The sequence below is a fragment of the Pelodiscus sinensis genome, chromosome 5, assembly GCF_049634645.1.
Source record: "Pelodiscus sinensis isolate JC-2024 chromosome 5, ASM4963464v1, whole genome shotgun sequence".
Classification (NCBI taxonomy): domain Eukaryota; kingdom Metazoa; phylum Chordata; order Testudines; family Trionychidae; genus Pelodiscus; species Pelodiscus sinensis.
The window spans coordinates 84,423,655-84,448,577 of NC_134715.1; the positions used below are offsets into that span (position 1 = coordinate 84,423,655).

Consider the following 24,923-nt stretch of genomic DNA (forward strand, 5'->3'; position numbering starts at 1 on the left):
GTGCTTTACAAGCATTAAATTTATTTTCACAATACTCCTGTCAAGTAAGAACGTACTACTCGTTTTACAGTGAGGAGTGAGTTGGTCTACTTACCACTGGTCTAGCACTTCTGTCTGGTCACTTTTAGCACTCTGGGCCAACTTCCCTGTCCTTGATTTGCATGCTCTCACTCTAACTCCAGTCTGAAACTCCTCTTGCTCCAGGACTTCCAGCATCATCTTTGGAATTTAGCTCTCTGGCTAGATTACCCAGTGATCCCCCTTCCAGGCTATAGTCCATCAAAATCAACAGTCCTAGGCAGTGGTGGTACAGGGAACTCAGGCCTGAACTCTGAGTTCCAGTCCAGGGGCACTCATCTCAACAGTTCTAGGTTTCTCTCTCTGCTCCTTCCCTTGACTGCATCCCACTCTCTGGTTCCCTTTCTCTCTCTATTCTGAGATAATTTCTTCCTGAAACCTTTCCCAGCAGCCCCCAACCCAGGGAGTTTCTACCTTTTCTCTGCATCTGCCCCAGACAGCTTCCTGCACAGGTGAGTCTGTTTCTCATTAGCTGCCTCCAGCTCAAAACTCTTCTCTTTGAAGCCTAATTAGTTGATTGGGCCCATCTGGCTCAATTGAAGTCTTGCAGTGCTAGTGTGGGGCTCTCATCTCACCACATCACAGGAGCTGAAGCACAGAGTGTAACATTTTTAAAAAGTGCATTCATATTGGGTGCCCAATTTGAGATGGCACAAAAACAGAGAACTTACTACATATGTCTTACAAGCTTGTCTCTCCTACCAATAGTAAAAGACCTTGGGACACACAAGGTTACAACACTGCATACGTTATAGAGCAGGGAGGGGAACCTTCTTTTGGGTCAAGGGCTGCACACAAGTCAAAAGCAAAAAACCTTGCTGACTATCTTCCAACTGAAGCAGAAAGACATTCCCCTCACACACCAGACCCAAGGCAAGGCCAGGCTAATAGATTTTGTGTGTTCTAGCCCTGCAGTAGCTCCCCAATGCTGGGGAGGAGAGAGCCCTGAGCCTCAGAGGTATGATCCAATCAAGCTGGGGGCCACATAGCTTCCCCACCCTTGCTATAAAGAATCATGGGAGAGGAGGAGAGTGAAGATATGTGTTAATGGCTGGAAAGAAGAAAAAGGGGTGTGTTACAGAGGAAATCTTGCTCACCTTTTTTCTTAAGAAAGTAGTCCCATTCATTTTTCACTGATCAAATTATCCCCCTATTCCACTCAGGATGTCTGCTCCAGGAAGCTTTTCAAAAGCCACTACTGCAGGATTTCTCTAACTCCTTGAATGTGTACCATACCCTGATACAGGCAGTGTATCTAAATTTTGTCTGAATTAGATTACAAACTTCTTGGAGCAAGAACTGAATCTTATTTTATGTGCATACTCAGTAGCAGATGACTGAATGGGATCCCCTGCAGGAGTGCCAGAACTCTGGCCCTGCTCCTTGCTGCTTCTCTTCTCCTTGCTCTTCCTCTCCCCCAAAACCTGGCCCTCTATTGGGTCAAGGGCCACACAAAAGTCAGAAACAAACAAACAAACAAAACCTCACTGACATGGCCCCTGACTGAGAAGCAGAAAGACACTCCCCACATTCCCCTCACACACCTGAACCTATGCAAGAAGTTGGCATTTCTCTGCACCCCTGTCCTCTTGACTTCCCCCTACTACTTTTCTTCCCTCCTTCTCTGGACCCATCACAGCCTGTTTCTCATGGGCAGCAGATACTGTAGGCAGGGGAAGGCACTGCCTTCCCAAACTCCCTCACATGGCCCCACCCATGCTCCCCCAGACCTCATTCCCCCAGTCGTGATGCCAGAGGTGGAGGCAGGTAAGCTGGGGGCCACGCCACCTTTCCTCTTGGCGCTGGGAACACTGGCCATCCAGCGCTGGGGCTGGCACCTTGGCTGCAGGGAGGGCCTTGCTGGTCAGGAGTGCAGGTAGCATGGCCCCAGCCATTTGCCATGTCTGCAGACCAGCTCTCCAGCCCTTCAGAGCTGGGGAAGGCTACAGCTGTACTACCCACCAGCTCTCCAGGGCTGGGGGAAGCTGCGGTCAGGTGCCCTGCTGACTCTCTGGGGCTTTAGGGTTGGGGGAGGCTGCAGCTGCATTTCTCACCAGCTCTCAGGGGCTGGGTTAAGCTGCAGTGGTGCTACCTGCTGGCACTCTAAATATACTTATGTTCAGCTGAGGGCACAACAGGCAGGGCAACCCCAAGTGCCTCTCAATTCTTTCACCAATACAGAATCTCATCGCTATGAAACCCTGTAATAGTGTGAATAGAAGACAGGTTGTGAAATGTGTGGATAAAACATCTCAAAGAGCCACAGTTCCTATAAGAAAAATAATTATTTCTTCCTGAAGTACTTGTCCAGATATATTCCACGGCTGGTCACTCACAAGGAGTAACCTTGATTACGAAAGCTGAGAGCTAGGAGTTTACATAAGCAAGATTCCTACCAAAATTAGTTTTAGATTAGGGATGCTTCAATGCTGGGTAAACATGCACACTGAACCTCAAACTGGACACATCTGCCCTACATCTGTCTAGTATTGAAACATTACTCAAGATGCAACTGAAGCTGCTTGCAAGTCTGTATTCTTGTAGCGGGAGCTGTCACTCTCATTGGTGGATTTATGTTAGCCAATTCATAGTATGCCCTGATGCAAGCAGGAATCCAGTGTAAAAAGTCTGTTGAAATGACATCACTTTTACCTCATTTCCATAAGCTAAGAACAGTCTGGGGGATATCCTGAGGCATTGGTGCTATGAATGTAGAAAGTGTGTGCCCTCGGAACATGGTATGAAACTTAGTCTTGCCTCCATATGAAAGTGATTTTGGGAGAAGATACAGGTAGGTACACAACCTGATTTAGTTGGAGACTACCTTTGGTATTAATTTTGGGTGATATCTCTGGCCAGTCTACTCAGCACTGGTGAGGCCTCAGCTGAAGTATTGTGTCCAGTTTGGATGCCATACTTTAAGAAAGATTTGAACACACCGGAGAGAGTTCAGCAGAGAACATTGAAAATAAAAATTTTAAAAACTCTACCCATGAGGAAAAGTTGAAAACTGGGCACATTTAGAGAAAAGAGGTGTTGGGCACAAGATAAGTTTTCACATATTTTAAAACAATGTTATAAAAAGAATGGTGATCAGTTCTTCTCCGTGTTTGCCAATGGTAGGAAAAGTAGCAGCATGCTTTATCTACATCAAAGAGACTCAAGTTAGAAAGCTTTTTTTAGGGAGGTTGTGGAATGCCCATCAATGGAGGATTTTAACAAGACAGACACTTAGTTAGGCTTGGTTTAGGTATACTTAATTCTGTCTCAGTGCATGGGGATGAGCTCGATGGCTTCTTGAGGTCCCCTTCTAACCCTTTATTTCTATGTACTACTATCGATGTAGTTCCATAACAGGTTTTTTTTTCTCTTTAGGTTTTTTGTTTCAGAAAGTGGGTGAGGTAATCAAAAGAACATTCATTTGACTTTATTCTCACATAGAGGAATTTTGTTGCAAATCTTTCAGCGGAAGGCAATTTGGATGACAGTCATCATGAAATGATAAATTTCATGATTTAAAGAAAGGAAAAGTGAAAGTGGCAGAATAAGGACAAAGAAAGACTTAAAAAAAACTCACAGAACTGGCAGATAAAGAATGAAAGAAAGGCAGAAAAGAAAATGTAAGGAAAAAGTTGTTCAATAACTGGCAGGAAAGGGAAGGGAAATAAAACTATGCATATTCAGTAAAATAGGTGTATGAAGTTGTTTTTGCTGAGAAGTCCACATACCCTGTGTCTGAAGGTTGTTCACATGGGCTTCTCAACCAAATTTTCACTAACATCTTTGAAGGGAACAGAATTACTTTCCTTGCAGACTTTCAGAGGGTCTTTCCATTAATTAAATTTCTAGAGGAATATGCACTGACATATCTAGGTAATGACTACTTGGCTGATATAGACTTGTATGCAAAAAAGATGAAGTCTGGCAAAACAGAGTTACATACATGTAGGAGGCCATGTGTCCTAGGACTCAGTGTCTTTGGACGAACTTGCTGGTGGATGGGTCTAGTATAGTCCCGTCATTCTTGTGGCAGACAGGTCATTGTATCTTGGCATTTAAAACCACCGCCATAAAATCTATTCTTTGAGTTAGAGATTAGTATTGATTTTTCTTTAAGACTTGAGGCAAAAAGCTAGAATCCATTGACTGGAGTTTGTTACTTCTTCATTGCAACTTTCCATGAATGAGCCATCCATCCAAGTATGGGTAAACCCGAACTCCTTGCTTCCTAGGGAAAACTGTCTCTACCAGTAGGCATTTTCTGACTACCCTTTGGCTACATCTACATTGGCAAGATTTTGCACCAATACTTTTAATGCAAGAATTTTTGTGTAAAAGCATTTGCTCTAGAGAGCATCTACACTGGCATTTACTTTTGCACAAGAGATGTGCTTTTGCGCAACAGCATCCGTGCCGGTGTAGACGCTCTCCTGCGCAAGAAAGTTCCGATGGCCATTTTAGCCATCGGGCTTTCTTGCGCAAGAAATTCATGCTGCCTGTCTACACTGGACTCTTGTGCAAGAACACTTGCGCAAGAAGGCTTATTCCTGAGCAGGAGCATCATAGTTCTTGCGCAAGAAGCACTGATTTCACACATTAGAACATCAGTGTTCTTGCGCAAGAACTCCCTGCCAGTGTAGACAGGCAGCATGTTTTTGCACAAAAGCGAGCACTTTTGCGCAAAATCATGCCAATGTAGACACAGCCTTTGTGCTGTTGATAGGCTGAGTGCTAGCAGCTGTATTGCTAGGGGGAAAAACCCACAAAAGGGAATAAGTAGATAAGTTGAATCTTTATATAGAAATAAGCATCTTAAAAGTCAAGAGCTACATACCAGTCATGTAGATCTAGAGCTGGAATCATTGTAGCCAGAATCCATCCTAAATTTGTGCTTGTCAATGAAGGTGTTCAACTGTCTCCCTGAAGTTATAAAGCCTGATTGTAGGCCTTAGCCTACAATTATAGACCTTCTCATAAGGCCCCATCCCCACTCCTCCTCTCCTTCTTCTCTTTTACCCCGCTGCAAGCCAGAAGCCAGAGCCCAGAAATAGGCAACCATGGCTGTTCCTAGGCAGTAAGAACTGTCTGGTTGGCGGGGCAGTGTGGAGGGAAGCCTAGCTCCAGGGCTGGCAAAGCCCTGGCAGAGCTCAGAGAACAGCAATCATAGGGGGTAGGACCCAGAAACCAGGTTGGAGTAGGTCAGTCAGAGGTGCTGTGGGAGTTCCAGACCCTCCACCTGCCCCTAAGCTGCTCTTCTCCCCTACCAGGGCTTACTATTGGGGTGTGTAAAGGTTAAATAAGGGATGTGGGTGATTGTGACCCTTGTAATGGAGCATGGCAAAGGCAGACACTGCTTCTATTCATTTATTTTATAGACATGTTTTGATTCCTCCTTCTCTGCTTGCTCGGGATAGATGAATATGCAGCTTTACCCAAGCTGTAAGTTTTTAATGAATGGCCTATGTGTTAAAAATGATATAGAATCATAGAATCCTAGGGCTGGAAGAGACCTCAGGAGGTCACTGAGTCCAATCCCCTGCTCAAAGCAGGACCAAACCCAACTAAATAATCCCAGCCCGGGCTTTGTCAAGCCTGGACTTAAAAACCTCTAGGGATGGAGATTCTACCACCTCCATAGGTAACCCATTCCAGTGCTTCACCACCCTCCTAGTGAAATAGTTTTTCTAATATTCAACTTAGAGCTCCCTCACCATAACTTAAGACTCTGCACTTTTCCCTGTTGAACCTCATCAGATTTCTTTTGGCCCAATCCTCTAATCTGTCTATGTTACTCTGGATCCTACCCCTGCCCTCCAACGTAGCTACCTCTCCCCCTTAGTGTCATCCACAAACTTGCTGAGGGTGCAATCCATCCCCTCATCCAGGTCATTAATAATGATTTTGAAGAAAACCAGCCCTAGAACCGATCCTTGGGGCATTTCACTTGAAATCAACCACCAACCAGAAATCAAGCTGTTGATCACTACCTGCTAGGCCTGACAATCTAGCCAGCTTTCTATCCACCTCACAGTCCTGTGATGGATGAGGACGGGACTAGGTACAGCTGAGGGTGTCCGCTCAGGGCGAATTGCTCAAATTCAGGGCTCAGCCCCAGACTAGAGACTTTCCCAAATAGGCCACAAACCAGTTACACCAAGCGCTTCAGCTTCCCATCTGGCCAGCCAGAAGCCTCACAAGCAAAACCCCTCAGACATCTCAGCTCTTCCTGTGCCCCAATCAGACCTGGGCCTAACACACAGGTGAGGGGTTCTAGAACCCAATCTCACCTACCCTAAACAGGTTCTTCCGGTCTCAAGAAACCAGCCACAGGTCCAGATCAATTTACACTCTTATCCACAAGACCATGCAAAGCCAATCCTTTAGAATCTAAAATCTAAAGGTTTATTACTAAAAGAAAGAAAAGCATGAGAGTAAGGTTGTTAAGGATAATACATTACATGCATCAAATCACCCAGTTCTCGATGCTGGCTCTTTGCAGAGATGTTATCTTCAAAGTCTCTGGTGTACATCCTATGTCAGGATGGGCCCACAGTTCTTTCCAGCTTGTTGTTCCCTGCAAGGCTGCATCTGGGATCAGGAACTAAACCCAACACCAAGATAGAGGGTGCCACATGGCACTTATATACCTCTCCTGGCATCTTCTTGGCCAGAGAAGGTCACATGGTCCAAAAACCTATTCATGCTGGTCTGCAGGTATCAGTAACATTCCTGAGGTATGAACTGACACCTAGAGATTTGTTGTCCCATTGCTAATTAGCATAGCCATTGGCTGAGCATTCCTTGCCCACTGCTCAGCCACAGACAGAGAATTTTCCAGCATCTATACAGAGTACATGTTTATACAAGTACATGAATAGCATATACAGAATCAGTAGAACAGAAGCTTTCATGTGACACCTCACATGGCCCCCTTTGTATACACTTTGGGGCAAATACCCTCCCCCCATGGGTGCAACAGTGATCTGGCTGCTCCCCTTATAATCCAGTAATGTGACAAGTCCATTTATCCAATCTATATTATGTGCTGGCAAGAATACCGTGGGAGACTGTATCAAAAGCGTTGCTAGAGTCAAGGTAGATCACATCCACTGACTTTCCCGTGTCCACAGAGCCAGTTACCTCATCATAGAAGGTATCAGATTGGTCAGGCATGACTTGCCTTTGGTGAATCCATGTTGACTTTTCCTGATCACTTTCCCCTCTTCCAAGTGCTTCAAAATGGATTCCTTGAGGATCCCCTCCATGATTTTTCTGGAGACTGAAGTAAGGCTGACTGGTCTGTAGTTCCCTAGATTATCCTTCTTCCCTTTTTTAAAGACGGGCACTACGTTTGCTTTTTTCCAGTCATCCGGGATCTCCCCTGATCTCCACGAGTTTTCAAAAATAATGGCCAAAGGCTCTGCAATGACATTTGTCAACTTCCTTAGTACCCTCGGATGCATTAAATCAGGACCCATGGATCTGTGTATGTCTAGCTTTTCTAAATAGTTCCTAACCAGTTTAGGAGGGTCTGAGAAAATTAAAGTTTCAAAATGAAGCTTTCTAAAATCCATGTTTAAAGAGGCACACTGGCTTTAGATTAATCCATTCAACATTTATATAGCAAAGGAGTTAAGGTTGAAACAGATTAAAGTTTTAAAAAAACTTAATGTTGATATGTTTAACCTACCAATTCAGACTGGTAAGGTTACTGTCTCTGCAGCATCAGCCAGCTAGAAAGCAGACTCTGTGCTCTTCAGGTGTCTCATATCTCCGGAAATATACTGTGTTTTTTTGAAAGAGCAGTCAAGAAGTATTCCTTTTGCTCTATTTTCTGGAATTATCTATAGGAACTAGAATAAAAATACAATTCAGGATGAAACTATATGGGATGTCATACGTTGATCCATGACTACACCTGTTCTGTCCTATTCCTCAACTTACCAGGATAGGAAACCAGAACCTATAAAAAAGCTGTTAGTTTCCTATTCCCCCATCTTAGCAATGTCCAATAAGAAAACAACTCTTCAGGAGAGATGACACTCCAGCAAAGAACAATATCCTGCAGGTTTGTTTTCAAACTAGTAGGCCCTTAAGATCAAACATCAAGCAAATCGTTGACACCCATACAGAAGTGTCATGTTCCTGTTCTCCCATTTTCTCCTGGGCTTGTACTGAGCATGCTCACATGGACTGACTGTCCTTTGACTTCTGAAGCCGGAAGTTCTCACTCTACCTGCCCTCTGTCAGCAGGCACAGGTAGTCTGTTACAGACTGTTGTAATTAGCATAAATCTACTCTCCTTATTAAGACCATGATTTTCAGTATATAGCAAAGTTATGAATGTAAGCTTTCAGGCTAGTCTTTGAAGGCCTTGCGCAGATTTCCGGTTTCTATTAGGGGATGAAGGCAAAGGTCATATACAGAGTGAGGGTGTGTCTAGATTACAGAGTTTTGTCGACAAAAGTGGACTTTTGTCGACAAAACTATACCTGCGTCTACACTACTGCTGAGTTCTGTCGACATAACGTCGACAGAACTCAGCAGTTTTGTCGACGCTGGTAAACCTCATTTTACAAGGCATAACACCTTCTGTCGACAGAAGGTGTTATTGCCTGTAGGGTTGCGTCTAGACTACAGGGTTTTGTCGACAAAACAGCTTGCTTTGTCAACAGAACTGAATGTGTCTAGACGCTCTATGTCGACAGAAGTTTTGTCGACAGTATCTGTCGACAAAACTTCCGTCAACAAAACCCTGTAGTCTAGACGTACCCTGAGTGTTTTGAGAAAAGTGGCTGGGGGCAGTACAGTGTCTTTCTGGTATGCCACATCAGCTATAGCTTATGCCATACCATTCTAGCCAGTTTCTCTTATGTTACACCATATCAGTCTACTTTCACTTCTGCCCATGTAGTTATTATTTGGGCATTTAGTGTATTGGATGAGGTATGACATATTATAATAGGTATGTGTCGGATGCAGGGATTTTGAAAGTGTGTTATGGGGTACTGATCATTGTAGCAGTGGAAATAGGTCTGCAGGTTTTATATCTGTGGTTCTGGCAGGGTTTAGTGCAGACACTGCACTGCTTACATCTATTTTAGTGACTTATAAAAGGAGATGTCCCACAATGCCCACTGTCATCGCTATTTTGAACTCCACTGCCCGGCAGCCATGTACAAAAGCCTGAACATTTCTGAAATATCATTTTCTTTTGCTCAGCATCTTGAGTTCATCTAGCAACTATCTAGCTGAGCATGCTAGCTACACTCTCCAAATGCACTGCTGTCTGGCATGCACAGGATCTCCTGCTTCTGTGGGGAGAAGACATTTCACAGGTAAGGTTCTGATCCAGCCCTAGAAATTTGGACAGCTATAAGCAGACCATATGAGGTAGGAGGGAGAAGGACCCCAGAGGGACCTGAAATAGTGCTGTATGAAAGGAGCTGCAGCAGGCATACCAGAAGGCAAGTAAGACAAACAGTTGCCAGTTGCTCCTGCTATGACACTGCAAATGTGCTGTTTTTACAAGGAGCTGGATGCTCTGTGGTGACCCTGTCCCCAAAGGCCCTGTGGACATATTGGAAGAGTCACAGACTACCATGATACACTCAAGGGTGAGATGCTGGATGAGGAAGAGGAGAAGGAGAATGGGAAACAGATGACCAGGAGGATCCAGAAGCAGTTTTTACTTCATTTTGTCAATCCACCTAGTTTCAATATTCCACCACAGGCTAGCTGGATGTCAGGAAAGTTACTGCTGCTAAGAATGCAGTTTCCATTGATATTGCAGGGACACAGCTTCTCATTTACTATTTTTATTCATGTTACAAAGGGTAGTAAAATAACCAGCAGAGGTAGAGAGGCTATCTCCTTCTCATTGCCCAGCACAATTAAGCAGAGGGGGCCCTGAAAACTATATGAGATGGACTGGGATGTCCAGTTAGTCCTCCACAGAGATCTTGAGGAAACTTTGTTGGGGGTACTCTGCAATGTGTTGCTGAAGGTCTCTGGGGAGGGCTACTTTATTTCTTCTGTTGTAGTAAGACACTTTCCCATGCCATTCAGCAATTAACTAGGCAGCTATCATTGCACCACACAGGCTAACAGCTGAGCATGTGCAGCAACTATTCCATTTCTGCCTCTGTTATTCTCAGTTATATCAGCTAAAATCACCACTGCCGGTGGGAAATGGTGTCAGTATTCAACTTCCTGAACTGCAAACACTACAACTTGTGTCCTACCTCACCTGCCTTGTGTCAGCTCTTTGCCTTCCCCCTCCTAGGCAGTACACAAAAAGCTGGCCGAAGTCAAAATGTACTGCTTTAAACTTGCAAGGATTAAAGGGAGTAATTTCAATATAGCAAATTTTCTATATTCTTTGAATATACACTATTCTGAAGTACATTTGTTCATTGTATCTTTTGCAGCTGCTAATGTGGCCTTCAACTCTCCTTCCTCATCAGCAGAGGCTGAGCCGAATAAGAAGAAAGAGAATGTGGGATGACATGTTGGTAGAGCTCACAGAAGCCCTCCAGAGCAGCAGAAGGCATGGAAGATCACTCCGAGACAAAATGGGCAGGAACATTGAGAACAGGAAGAAAACTCAGAAGAGTGTACTATCCACTGCCCCATTGCAGTTCAAGAATCTCACTGCAGCAAAGCCATCCATTCCAGCACACTATCTACCTGTAAATTGATTCCTGGCTGACCAGCAGCAGTCTGGTGTTGCAAAATTCCAGTTTCACCACTTGCTTCTGCACTGTTAGGGTAGGCCTCATTTTGGTGCTTCTGTGCAAGAGGGCTGGGACAAATTCTGCACATAGTACAAGGAAAGATGAGTCCTTGTGCATACAAAAGTTCTGTAGTCACTTTTTGTAATCCCATACCTGCATAATGATGAGATCCCACCAGTCAGAGCTTATTTGTTGGGACCAGACTGGCGCTCCATCATGTTCAGTTGTTCTGCGACTGTCAACATCAACAAGGAAGTGTTTCTTTCCATGGCTTCCAGCAAGACTACTTGAAATGTCTTGGATCAGATATACTGTATTCATAAAGTTCATCACTAAGGGGTTGTCTACACGACTGCTTAAGTCAATGTAACTTATGTTGCTCAGGGGTTTGAAAAAGCCATCTCCCGAGTGACGTAAGTTACATTGACTTAAAGCCGGGTCAACACCATGCTGTGTCTGTGGGAGATGATCTCCTGCCAACATAGCTTCCATCTCTTGTAGAGTTGGAGTAATTACCATAATTAGTGAATATAGCCCACGGGTTGTGTCCATGTTTTTACCTACCACGCACCCCCCTGGCGGGGCATATATGTCCACGTCTTATGCAATTTGATTTTTACTCATATTACAAGAAGACAAGATCAACATAATAAAATCAGCATCTTCGATGTAATAATAATTTAATAAGAGCGGCAATGTTGTGTTTACTAAAATAAAATAACAAGACCCAGTATTATCGGGTTGTATGATGTCGTAATCTTCAATCTTTATAGCTGGCAAGTGGCAACCACATGAAAGACCACCAGATTCTTTTATGAAGGCAGCAGAAGTCTCTGTGGGTTATGTACGTCCGCGGGTTTTCTAATTTTTTTTTTTTTTTTACACACAATAGAAAAACTGCGGGTAATACATGAGTGTGTTATACTTGGATGTGTGTTATATTCGCTAATTTACAGTATTCTTATGGGAGGGTGCTGTTCTGTTGGCATGGCATGTCTTCACCAGACATGATACAGGAGCACAGGTATGCCAATGTAGCATGGTAGTGTGGAGCTGAGTAGCCCCATAGTGTGGAGCTGAGGGACCCAATTTTGTCACTGAGATGGCAGATGCACAGGTTTTCCGGGCTTTTTGAAAAGAGACATGAAACATTATAGGATGCAGACAAAATTACAGGATGGCAAAAAACTTAGAACAAACACCGACACAGGAACATAGTGTGGATGTGCACAACCAACTTACTGTATGCTTACATAAAACCCAGGTAGACTTAATTTTGTAGTGTAACATAGCCTCACTCTTTTCATGTAGGATTTTATTATTGAAAAATTTGACAGTAAAAATGATGTAAATTAAAGACTTATAAACTACTGAGGAGACTATCCAAAACAGAAAAAGAAGTAGAATAATGTAAAAATATATTTTGTATAATTACTATGAACCTCATCTTGCACCACAGATATCAATGACAGCTTTGCCGTCAACTTCATTTAAGGTAGTATCTGTCCCTATAGGATCATTTCCCTCCACCACATAATGGACAAACCAACAACCCATTACAAATAAATAAATGAATTTGTACATTCTTTTTAAACAGTTCCTTTCCATGCCCCCAGAAGTTAGAACTAACCTGTTAAGAATATTTATAAGTCATTCTTAAATTTTTGTGTGGCTTATGTTGCCATTTTGGTCCATATCTGTGTAGATACTAGGTTATATGACTGTCTAAAATGACGAAACATGTCACTTTTGATATAGATATATATTTATATCTATCTATATATTAGAGTACATCTGTCTGTGTGTGTGTCTGTGCATCTGTTTGATCAAAAACTCCTCTTAAATCAGAAGAGCTAAAGCCACCAACATTTTTTGCCACCCCAAGCAAACATTTTTTTGGCTGCCCCCCCCTCCTTTTTTTTGTTGGCTTTTACATGTTTGCACTTTGCAATTTTTTTGTTTGTTTTCGTTTTTGTTTGTGTCCCAGCATTTTAGCCCTATAAATAGAAAATACAATTTTATTTTTTTTTCCATAAAAGGCAAAGGTGCTTCAAGTAAACTCCCCCTCTCCTTTCACTCGCCTGCCCTGTCCAGCCCCTCCCTATGGACAAGCACCCCTCACTCCCGATCCACAGGGGGTGCAGGGACAGCACAGAGCCAGAGGGGCATGGGTAAAAAAGGGGGAGCAGGATTCACCGTGGGGAATAGGAGGTGCAGAGCCAGAGGGGTGCGGGGACTGAGGGAAGCAGGGGGAATGGGGTGCACAGAGCCAGAAGAGTGAGGGGAACAGTGTGTGGGTACAGGAGTGGCGCGGAGAATGGGAGGCACAGAGCTAGAGGGACGCAGGGATTGGGGGGAGCAGGGTGCGGGGGAGGCACAGGGAATGGGACGTGGGGAACGGGAAGGGAAGAAGGATCGGGGTCCAGGGGCAGTGTGGGGAGTGGGGGGCACAGACCCAGATGGGCGCAGAGAAAAGGCGCTGCGGGGTGCAAAGAAGGCGCAAAGCCAGAGGGGCACGGGGCAGGCGCAGCGAGCCAGATGGCCGGCAGGGAGAGGTCTCTCGCCGGCGAAGGGGAATGGGGCTGCAGCAGGGGGCAGCTGCTTACCTGGAAATGCCGCCCCAAGCATGTGCTTGATTTGCCAGTGCCTAGAGCATCCCTGGCAGTGACCCCACAGGGGAGACCTATCCCAGAAGAATGTCCACTGAGGGCAACCATACTACTACCACCAAGGGAGTAGCCCACAGAGCTGGGGTTCCTCCATCTTGCCTGTCAGCAGATGAGGTAAATGGGACCCCTGGCCTGGGAGAGAACCCTTGTCAGCCCCCTCCCTGCCCTGGGCCAGGGCAGGGAGGAGAGAGGCCCCATTGGCTCCTGGAGATGAGCAGGTGGGCAGGGTGTACAGTCCCTGCTGCACTGGGGTTCCCTTGGGGAGAAGCCAAGAGCTACCCTCACCCCGTGCCCTAACTCCTGCACCCGCCTATGATCCCAGCGCCAGCCCTGAGCCCCCGCCCTCCACACAATCCCAAGGTCCTGCCCTGACTCCTGTACGCCCTACACCCTGCCCTAAAGGACGTGGACAACACTGTGTAAGTCTTCTAGTGCAAGAATACATCTTATATACATTAACAACAATATTTTAAGTAAATTACAATATTTCTAGTAACACCAAAGTTCCAGTTAAAATACTTTTTTATTAAGTCACAATCTTAACAGTCTTATTGCAAAATACTGTAGGATAGGAGACCAAGTGTAATGAAGGCTGAAGTTTAATTCTTCCATGTCATTTTATATATTCTTTATTCCTTATTGGTGTCCATAATTGAATCTGGGAAGTACAGGATTTTCTTCACAGTTATATGAATGTAATCCTGTAAATCAGTCAGCAGGGATGCATTACAACAGTATAAGTTTCCCCTTCTAATTATATATAGCACCAGTAAATACTTGTCACATTATCTTTTTTGAATTAGTACTGTTAAGCACTATTCAAGTTTAGCATTTCAGTGAAGGATAATTAAAATGAATCCAAATATATGGTTCCCTGACACAGATCGGTTTTAATGTGTTATAGAAATGAACAAAGCACAGTACAAAATCTACTTTGACCTAAACTTTTCATAATTGTTTGTCACATTTTTTCTTAAAGAGATTAATCCTGATTGCACTTACCTAATAGCTCTGTATCCTAGTAAGGCACTATGTAACCTCTAAGAGCTTGAACTCATCTGCATGAACGATTCCATAATTTGTTCTGATCTTTTAAAAAAAATTGAAAAATATCTCCAGATTTAGTTTGGAAATATTCAGAAAGTAAAACAGAACTATTGTGTAATATTTAGTACATTCTAATACAGTATACACTTACAATCACATATTTACATTACTTGTCATTAACATTGTCAAAAAGATATAAATGATATTACAGAAGACATTAATAAAAAGAACAGTGTAGTTTTCTGTAGAGAGGATGTATAAAATAAATTTATAAAATACAAATTATTGTGTTGACAATTTTTCATTAAGAAAAATCTAGAGTCAGGGTGATAATGCATTAAAAAAATGAACTGATATTCTGGAAGACATGGGATATATAAAAGCAATGACATGTAAACAGAAAAGACATGTAAAAAATCCAAGATTCACAGAAATCCACCAGCAGCATAACAAATATACTGTGCATCAACAAATCTTTTTAAAAGTCCAGACCTGTTTTAATCAATATTAACTCATGCTATAGTATGTAAAAATGTTTAAAGCCACATCTGATTTAAACAAATGTAAATAAGCAGAGAAATCAGAAGTTGTCAAGCAATTCTAACTCATGTTCCTTTTTTGCACCATATATTTATATAGCTATTATGCTAACTTTGCAAAGTTGTTATGCAACTTTGCTATAATGTGAATTTTTGCATCCAATTTTGTGCATGAAAAACACCCACACAAAAAACCTTGACATTGCCAGATAAATGAGAGAACAGAGTTTTGCAACACTGATTGTATGACACGTGCACACACAAATTCACACATTATCAGTGATTTGAAGCCAAGTCAGAGGTAGAATTCATGTCAACCGTCATATTTTTCACAAGTCCTTGAAACAAGTAAATCCTTCTATTACTTGTTTAGTTTTAAGACTAACTCAGGTATGGTTATTCCTTGAAGCTCACATTTCTGGTAGGAGGAGGAGGAAGAAATTTTAAAATATAAACATTTTCTTATAGTATTTTTATCAATTCAGCCAAAAGTAAAATATATTAAATTATCTTATTCATAATTTATTCCTAAGTAACTTGAATCAGCCTATAATATCACCTACAGAATTTCATATAAAATAAAATTCTTGACACATCACAGAAACAATTAACAGAAGTACAATCTAAGCCAAAGACAAGAAAGAAGTCATTAGGTCAGACTTAAGTGGCTTATAAAAAGGGGGGGAGAATCTCATTATACAGTATAAACAGCACAATTGACAGAGCATACTTCCACGGTGGAATGGTGCAAGGAAGGGATAAATAAAAAGTAAAACCAATGAGAGAGGGTGAAATAAGTAGAATCCTGAATGGATACAAAATTTGTATCCACATCTGTATCTGCAAAAACAAGCCACGGATACCTGCACTGATATCTGCAGATGCAGATAGCTGTGTATATAACGTATATATCTGCAGGTTTGCAGGGCTCTAGAAATAAGTTCAAGGGCAAGTCTGAAAGCCAGGAAACAATTATGTATTCGATTCAGAGAGGAGATTGAACAAATGTTAAATTTGTTTATGAAACCAGACGTTTCAAAAGTATTCGGATTCAAGCAAAAATCCATGGAAAAAGTACAAATTTTAAATGGCTTCTTTAGTTAGCTTTGTGAGATGTTGGGATTCTTGGTTCCCCTCTGATAGTTCTGACATGCTTTAGTCAGACAAATCAGCTGTGATAGCATAAGTGGTTACTAAGTGCTTTTTGAAAAGATACATTTCACTGTCATTTGACTTTTCACTGAGATGTAACATCAGGGAGGAATACAAGAGGTGGATCACAGAACCTGTTACCACATTTGTAACACTAACTGGATGCATCCGCATCTAAAATAATAACACTTGGTAAAAATGTAGACACCCATGTAAGTGTCATGCAAATCTCTTGGGACAGTAAAAGATTACAGGCTAGTTACAGACTCTAACCTACCTCTGACAGTGTGCCTTATGAATTTGAATATTCAGACCTTGGCAATCAGATGGAAGAGCCCTTAAGATGCATCTTGGGCAGCTGTAAGTTTATGCTAGAACCTTTCCAAAAATATCAAAGCATTTGCTATTTAATAGCTGGAGCTTGGACTGAGGTCTTTGCTAATACATACAGCAGCCCTACACTTTCTTGGTACCCTTTAAACTAATCAAGAATAAAGATCATCATCTTGGTCTATTCCTTATTTCTTTTGTGGAAGGTGGAGGGAATGATAATAAATCTCACAAAACAAAATGTGACTATACTTTCCTTTGCCTTCATGTGATTGAATATTTACTAAATGGGGATTTGGGCAAAAGACAACCTATTAAATTGACTACTGGAAACCAAAAATCTCAGGCAGATATATCTATGGGTATCAAATGCACTGGAGATTTCCACAGTTGATGCTAGGCCATTTCCAATCCCTCATAGATTGAATTCCATACAATTCTGCTCGGGGAGAGAACTGATAAACTGGCACAACTTTTTCCAAAGCTCATACTAGTATTTATCTATGTATTTATGCTATCTACTTTAGTATAAGATTCCTAAAACAGTGTTTGTCTTCTTAAGAGGTAGCTTCTAGTATTCTTAGAGCAGTGGTTCCCAACATTTTTCAGCATATGGACCCCTTTTCAATCTATTAAAATTTATAGACCCTCCTCCCTAGGGGAGGGAAAAAGGCGGGGAAAAGTAAGAAAAAGAAAAAGAAAAAGAAAAAGAAAAAAGAAGAAAATTAAGCGGTGGGCTTGATTCTTATTTTTAAACCTTCCACAGACTTCCAGCAGTACCATCACAGACCATCAGGGGTCTGTGGACCACAGCTTTGGAACCACTGTCCTAGAGCATCTGAGTGTTAGAAGCAAGATTCAGGAGGTGCTGAACTATGAGCACCCCTCTACAAAAATGCTTGGCTACTCTGAAGGGGAGGAAGAATTAAGGACTGTCTTCCTTAGTATCCTTGGATGTCATGACACAAGAAATTCCTCCTTACCTACCTTTCTGTTGTTGCTCGATCAGTTCTTACAATTGCACGCTCTGGAGAATGGGAAGGAGATCTCATTGTTGAGCTAAGTGGAAATGAAGTAAGGGCAGAAGAAGTGGACAGACCATGTCGACGCATCTCCTGAATTGCACGCTCTCTACAAAGCAGATAAAAATGTTTTTCCGTAGTAATTTGTATACATTTATCTTTATTACCATTATTAGCATTCATATTCTGCCACATCATACTATTTATCTATAGAAATTAGAAGATAAAAGAAAATGAAAGGCGATAATTTAAAAGGTTACATCATACTACATTGCTTTAAATGTCTCAATTATATTTAAGGGACATGGATAACTTCTTAAAAAATTAATAATTAAAAGTAACACGTAAGGCTCGGGTGGGCAATGAACGGCTTGTGGGCCAGACTGCGGGACCTCCAGATACTTTATTTACCTGTGTCTCTGCAGGTACAGCTGCTTGCAGCTCCCATGGGCTGTTGTTCACCATTCCAATTGGCCAGATGCTCAGGTAAATAAACTATCCGGCAGCCTGCCAGGGGCTAATCGTGGCGAACTGCATCCAGTACATGGGTCACTTATTGCCCACCTCTGCCTTAAGTGTATGATAAAATGTTAGAAAAAATTATCTGTTTTTTCAGGTTGTTTACTTTGTGAATTGAAAACATTGTGTAGTTAAGTCTCATTCTTCTATAAACTCAGTATGTTTACTTTTTATATGGGTCTCCCATACCTCAGGACGTGAAGGAAGAAAATCACTCTAAAATGTAATGATAAATCCACTGAATTTACCAGGAGTTTCAGAACTAGGTATAGTATCTTAAACTACTTGTAATATTTTTTTTAAAAAAAACCAAACACTCCATCCCCAATTTTGAAAGTGAGAAAGTTTTCTTCTGGACCTCAAACAGCACTGAAGAGGATAGAAAACAACCTCACAAGCATTGACATCAAGCTGCAACAATGGTTTAGGAATATAGGCCTACATTGGATGAGGGTGTATTATGATTTTAAATTGTGTTTTCGTGTTAGAACAAGCTAGGCGCAAAGCATGTAATGAAAACGAATAATATCATGAGACAGAGGAATTTTTTGTGTTAAACTTGTAGTGATTCTTGAAATATTAGCATGATTTTATTTAAGGTTTGGGTTGCAGTAACAGAAATAAGGAAAATATAGGTAATTTTGAGGTTTTCCAACTGAGGGCATGGAATATATTCGGGAGGAGCATGAGAAGCGTTAGGAAAAACACAAAAACCCAACATATTGCACACATTATATCCATAGCACTGAATAATTGGCAAAGCTAATTCCTCCAGACATATCCAGTCTCAAGATGGTAATGTGCTTTTGACAGATTTCTGTTAAGCTTGCATGGCAATATACAAAATAACTGCCATCTGTACATTAATTCATTTGCCATGGTATGGCATATACATTTAATTGTAAGTACTGATTACAACAGAAATTTTGCTTTTGCTCTCATTACAATGGATTGTTGTCTGTTTGAATCAAAGCCTTTCTGTTTTTAATATTTAGTGAAAGTCACATATTGATTTTTTTAAATCAGTATATCTACTGTGTGATGGTGGTGGGTGATATGCAAATTACTACAGGCACAAAGATGAGAACGAGAGCCCTGTACAGATACAAAATTGATATCTGCTGCCACAGCTGCAAAAATGAACCATAGATGTAGACACCCAGGACATAAAACAGATATCCACAAATTTGCAGAGTTTTAGATTAAAATATTGTATCTGCATCAGCAAAAATGAGCTGCAGATATCCGCATCCACATTTGTGGATGCAGATACCCGCGGATATGAAGCAGGTATCTGCAGATTTGCAGGGCTCTAATGATAGCCACTGAGCTAACTGGATACCAGATGAAATAAATAGTTGATTTGTTTACTCTATCAGAAGGAAATGCTTAGAGGAAAAAATACGACAAAATGAAGTTAAAAAAAAAATCTTTGAAAAGAAGATTCCCAGCCATCACTTTCTTCTTGACAGGGGCACACGACAAGGTTCAGCCTTTATGCTGTTTCATTTTAGCATAACTAAAGTCTGATACCAACCAATAACATCACTTTTTGTTACAGTACATACAAAACCAAGGTTTTCTTGGGATTATTTGTCAGAGTTTTTACAGGAGTCAAAAACATGATGGGAAAGCATCTTCTGGACTTGATCCTGTTGTAAAAATTTTGGCCAATGCTTACAACTGTATTGTTGCTAAGATATAAAATAGAAGGGTACATATGCTTATACAGGTTTTATCTCCCTTAACTGGGACTCCATGGTCCAACAACATCCATGGTCCAGCATGGACCACAGATGTTCCTGGACCACAGAGCCCAGGAAGAGAGAGGTCTGGCAGCGGGCAAGAGCGCCATAAGGGACACCAGCAACTCAGCTGGGAGCCCAGTGTGTATGGAGGGGGCGGGGGGAAGTCATGGCTGGGAGTTCTGGCCCCAGAGGAGGTCCCTGGCCCCAGCGGCTGGGGAACTCTAGCCTGGGCTGCAGCTGTGGACCTCCAGCCCCAGCCAGAGTGCTCCAACCACAGTGGCAGACAGGGAACTCTGGCCCCATCCCCAGCCATGGAGCTCCAGCTACGTTCTGGCTCTAGCAGCCAGGGAACTCCAGCCCCAGCAGCAGCCAGGGAGCTCGGGCCTGGGTTGCAGAGCTCTGGCCCTGTCCCTCCTCCCTGGCCTCAGAGCTCCCGCCCCAGAGCCAGGCGGCTATGAAGCTCTGCCTCGGCTGCACAGCTCTGGCTGTGGCACTCTGGCCCTGGTAGTAGTGGGGCCGGGGAGAGCCCAGCGGGGCTCAGGCAACAGCGGGGACAGGCTGGAGCCATAGCTCAGTGACAGCATGGCAATGAGGGGAGGGACCTTCCCTGGTCTGGCAAATCCCCAGGACCAGTCAGGTCCCCAGGGTGCCGGACCAGGGAGGTCCAACCTGTATTGATATACTGGAGGTAATCAACATCAAGAATCTTTGAACCAAAAGGAATGCCTGTTTGTAAATTGAGTTGTGGTACACCTTAAAAAGTTATTGGGAAAATTATTTTCCAGCACATGGTATTGCATTAGTAGCTATCCTAATGACTGGAAAGGAGGATCACCCCAGTGCAACAAAAACATCACAGGTGCTTACCGTTCAAATCGTTCAGTTGTCAGTTGCCTTTTTAAAACATCATAGTCTGTCTGCAGCTGTGCAACTTTACTTCGAAGACTGGAAACCTCTCTATTATGACTGATTCTAAAAAGATCATGAAAAGTAAAAGAATTTTCTTAAACTGTTCCACACTTTCAGTTGGTATCTTAGAGGAATTAGGAAAAACAGTAATGAATAAGGGGGAAAAAAATCAAATAAGAGGAGTTGTTAATTCAAACAGCTCAAAATAATAGAGTAATAAAAGTGATGGGAAGAACTAACAAATTATAATGACAAATTACTGGATGAAACTAACCTGAGAAAGAGAAGTGTGAACTTGAAAGTCCTTCAATAAAGTGAAAGGAAAAACTATGTAGCACTTTAAAGACTAACAAGACGGTTTAATAGGTAATGAGCTTTTGTGGGCCAGACCCACTGCATCAGATCATATTCTGGAAGAGAACTGGCATGACCATATATATATATACCAAAGGAATACAATGAAAAAAGTGAACACATTATTAAACTGACAAATCAGATTTAGTACAGAAGGTGGGGTGAGGGGGAGAGAATAGCTATTTGAGTCAATGAATGGATAATCAGGGCTGATAAATGGGAAGCTATCTTTGTAATGGTTAAGGTAATTAGCATCTCTGTTAAGGCCCATTGGTAAAGTGTCAAATTTAAGAATGAAAGAAAGTTCTGAAGTTTCCCTCTGTAATCTAGTGTTAAAGTCTCTTTGAAGTAAGATGCATGTAGTACAGTCGTTAAGACTATGTCCAGGTAGGCAGAAATGAAAAGCAACTGGTTTTTCCTCATGAAGATGTCTGATTTGTGGGCATTGATTCTTTGGTGAAGTGTCTGAGAAGTCTTCGGACACTGTTGGCACATGATGGCATAAATTATACTTCTGGATGAACAGGAATATGTGTTCTTGATCATATAACTGACATGGTTAGGTCCAGTGATGATGTCACCAGAGTAAATATATAAACAAAGTTGGCAACAGAGTTTGTTGCAAGGGAAAGTTCCAGGGTTGGTATTAATGTGGTATGTCCTGTGGTTGTTGGTAAGAATTTTCCTGAGGTTAGGTGGTTGACTGATGATCTAGGCCACCCCTTTCAGTAAGGGCAATACCAACCCTAGAACTTTCCCATGCAACAAACCCCGATGCCAACTTTGTCCACATATTTACTCTGGTGACACCATCATTCGACCTAACCATGTTTTCATAGAGCTTTAAGAAGCATGAAGCAGCAAAATACTTCTTTTCCTTTATTTTTCTTTTAGTAGTTTACATTTAACACTGTACTGTACTGTTCCTTTTCTTTGCTCTCTGTTGCTGCTTGATTGTGCACTTCCTATTCCAAATGAGATGTGTGCTTGACCGGTCAGATCATAACTCTGGTGTTCATAACTCTGACGTTCTATTGTTCACAACTGTGCTTGGTTGAGATCAGATGAGTTAAAATCTACCCCTGTATAAGCCAGGCACATTGCACACAGTTAAAAGAGAAAAGAAAAAAAAAAGCTATGACACAAAAAATTAACTATCCTGCTCCAGCCAGAAGCAGATCAGCCAGGTTACATATCACTGGCAAACTGTCAGCAAAAAACACAACACACTGAACCAAAAGCTAATCTAGAACTAATATGTCTTAATTCAGTATCAGAGTAGCAAAAAAACAAGATTTGATGGACAGTCAAATGGAATGATTTAATCTGCATTGAGATTTGTGACTAGTTCAGATGTTTCAATTGCAAGAACTGAAAAGAAAATCAACCCAGTCAGCTTGGATAGGGGACTGGAGTTGATGAACTCTTGAGGTCCCTTCCAGTTCTAGTATTTTATGATTTAAGTATCATAAGATGATATAGTTCTCAGGCAACTGATACCACAAGATTTTAAAATTGGTTGCCCACATCATGAACACTGTCATTAATTAGACCTAGAACAGATTGCTCAATTGAGAAGACATATAACTACATTCTGAAGGAATGAAAGCTTCTAGATAATTTTCAAAGATAATTGAAGCCTTGTGGAGACCAATGAGTGTGTGTGACGAGGAGTCCTGTGGCACCTAATAGATTAACAGATTTATTAGAGCATAAGCTTTCGTGGGCAAAAGCCCACTTCGTCAGATGCATGAAGTGGAAATTCCAGAGGCAGGTATAAATATACAGGCACAAGAAAAGAGTACAAATCAAGAGAAAGGCTAGAGATAACGAGGTCAATTTAGTCAGGGAGGATGAGGCCCACTTCTAGAAGCTGCTGTGGAGGTGTGAACACATGGCTGCGTCTAGATTGGCATGATTTTCCGGAAATGCTTTTAAAGGAAAAGTTTTCCGTTAAAAGCATTTTCGGAACAGAACATCTAGATTGGCATGGATGCTTTTCTGCAAAAGCACTTTTTGCAGAAAAGCGTCCGTGCCAATCTAGACGCGCTTTTCCACAAAAAAGCCCCGATCGCCATTTTCGCGATCGGGGCTTTTTTGCGGAAAAGAAATCTGAGCTTTCTACACTGGCCCTTTTGCGCAAAAGCTTTGCGCAAAATGGACTTTTGCCTGAACGGGAGCAGAATAGTATTTCCGCAAGAAGCACTGATTTCTTACAGTAGGAAGTCAGTGCTTTTGCAGAAATTCAAGCAGCCAGTGTAGACAGCTGGCAAGTTTTTCGGGAAAAGTGGCTGATTTTCCGGAAAAACTGGCCAGTCTAGACACAGCCCAAGAGAGAAGAAACTGCTTTTGTAGTTGGCTAGCCATTCACAGTCTTTGTTTAATCTGGTAAACAGACACAAATCAGATATCAGGAATGGTAATATACAAAAACCTGTAGGACACACAGTAGCAGATTTAAACTCTAGGCAACTACAAAAGCAGAACTCCTTGTCGCTTATTGAGAGTTTTGGGCTCTTATGAAAGATTTGAACAAACTCACTCTTTTAGTAGGTGCACACAGACAAACAATGTTGCTCTCAGAAACAATCGTTTGAACAAGTGTGGAGGGTTTGATTGTGGACAAAAGTGTTTTCATACAGTTCCAAGATTTTTCTCAATCAAAATACAAACATAAATTTACAACTCAAAATATTGGATGACATGTAGGCTTTCTGTTTTAGAACTTACAATTTGCTCTCTGCAAGAGTTAGCTTGTCTTTAAGTAATTGAATTTCTGAATCTTTCTCATGGGATGTTAAATGATTCTGAAACTCTTTGTCTCTGCTAGTAGCCAACAGTGTTTCAAGATTCTGAATGGTAAGTCGTTCGCTGGACAATTGCTTTTTTAACAGTTCTGCTTCTGACTTTACATCTTCTAATTCAGCCAGAACCTAGGGTATAAAATAATTATTACAGTAGATTTGTTACTAGCCACACACTTAATGTTCACAATTTATGTAGTATTTTACCAACAGATGTATGTACAGTCCTTGCACTTTCTCTGTAAAATATTAATTCGCTGTTTATAAAACATTTTTTGAAACAGAAAAAACTATATTAAAAATGGAGTTACAATTAAAATTACATAATTTTAATTTAAGGATTTAGAAAACACACATTACAGGAATATTGTAATAATCCCCAAAGTAAGCCTTACAAACCCATGAAATTGAGAATTAAGGTTAAACTTATAAGAAATCTAAATGGTTATGATATGAAAATATATAGTTAAAGCACCCGATCTTGTGTTTTGTAGTAACACTACAAAGGGAAAAGAGAAAGTACCTGAAGATCAGTTTAATTTGGCCCCATATCATTAAAATGCCTTAGCCATAATGATATGTTCAACATAGGATTATTTTAAACTTAATTCATCTTCATGCTTAAACTCAACTCTGCTAATGTTACCATTTTAACCTAAGGGGTTTTTGTCATATAGCATCAGAATTAAACCTATTAACTATTAAAATTAGTCACTTTAAAACTAACAAAAACAAATCATAATGATCTGAGTAAAAGTCCTAGATTTACTGTAGGTTAATAATCAGTAGAAGATTAAAAGATTGTACAGTTTATCATGAATTAGTGGACAAACATGCATTTATTTTTCAAACATATGCATGCACGCACACACACACTTATTTCCTATTTTAAAGTAGTCCCAGTGAAGTGTATGTGCAAGTCATAAATGACTGCTTGTAAGGGAGGACATTTTTTTTTATGCTCCCTCAAGTAAATGATTCAAATTGTGTATCTGTGGTATAACAAGAGCTAAATT

General features: G+C 41.5%; 1 protein-coding gene across 8 annotated transcripts in view; it reads right to left on the reverse strand.

The window, feature by feature from the left end:
• Positions 1-13,987: 13,987 nt before the first annotated feature.
• The window catches only part of CEP135 (centrosomal protein 135), an 85,359-nt gene continuing 74,423 nt past the window's right edge, over positions 13,988-24,923 (reverse strand). For 4 of the 8 annotated variants that reach the window (XM_075930390.1, XM_075930389.1, XM_075930384.1 and 1 more), the window contains 4 exons: positions 23,834-24,036; positions 20,708-20,812; positions 17,539-17,682; positions 13,988-14,572 (listed from right to left, as the gene is read on the reverse strand). In XM_075930390.1, the coding sequence (XP_075786505.1) occupies positions 14,524-14,572; positions 17,539-17,682; positions 20,708-20,812; positions 23,834-24,036 (501 nt within the window). In that variant the 3' untranslated portion in view covers positions 13,988-14,523. Of the gene's footprint in view, positions 15,488-17,534; positions 17,683-20,707; positions 20,813-23,833; positions 24,037-24,923 lie in introns of all 8 variants that reach the window. The other 4 variants (XR_012904293.1, XM_075930385.1, XM_075930387.1 and 1 more) reach the window with 4 other exon arrangements.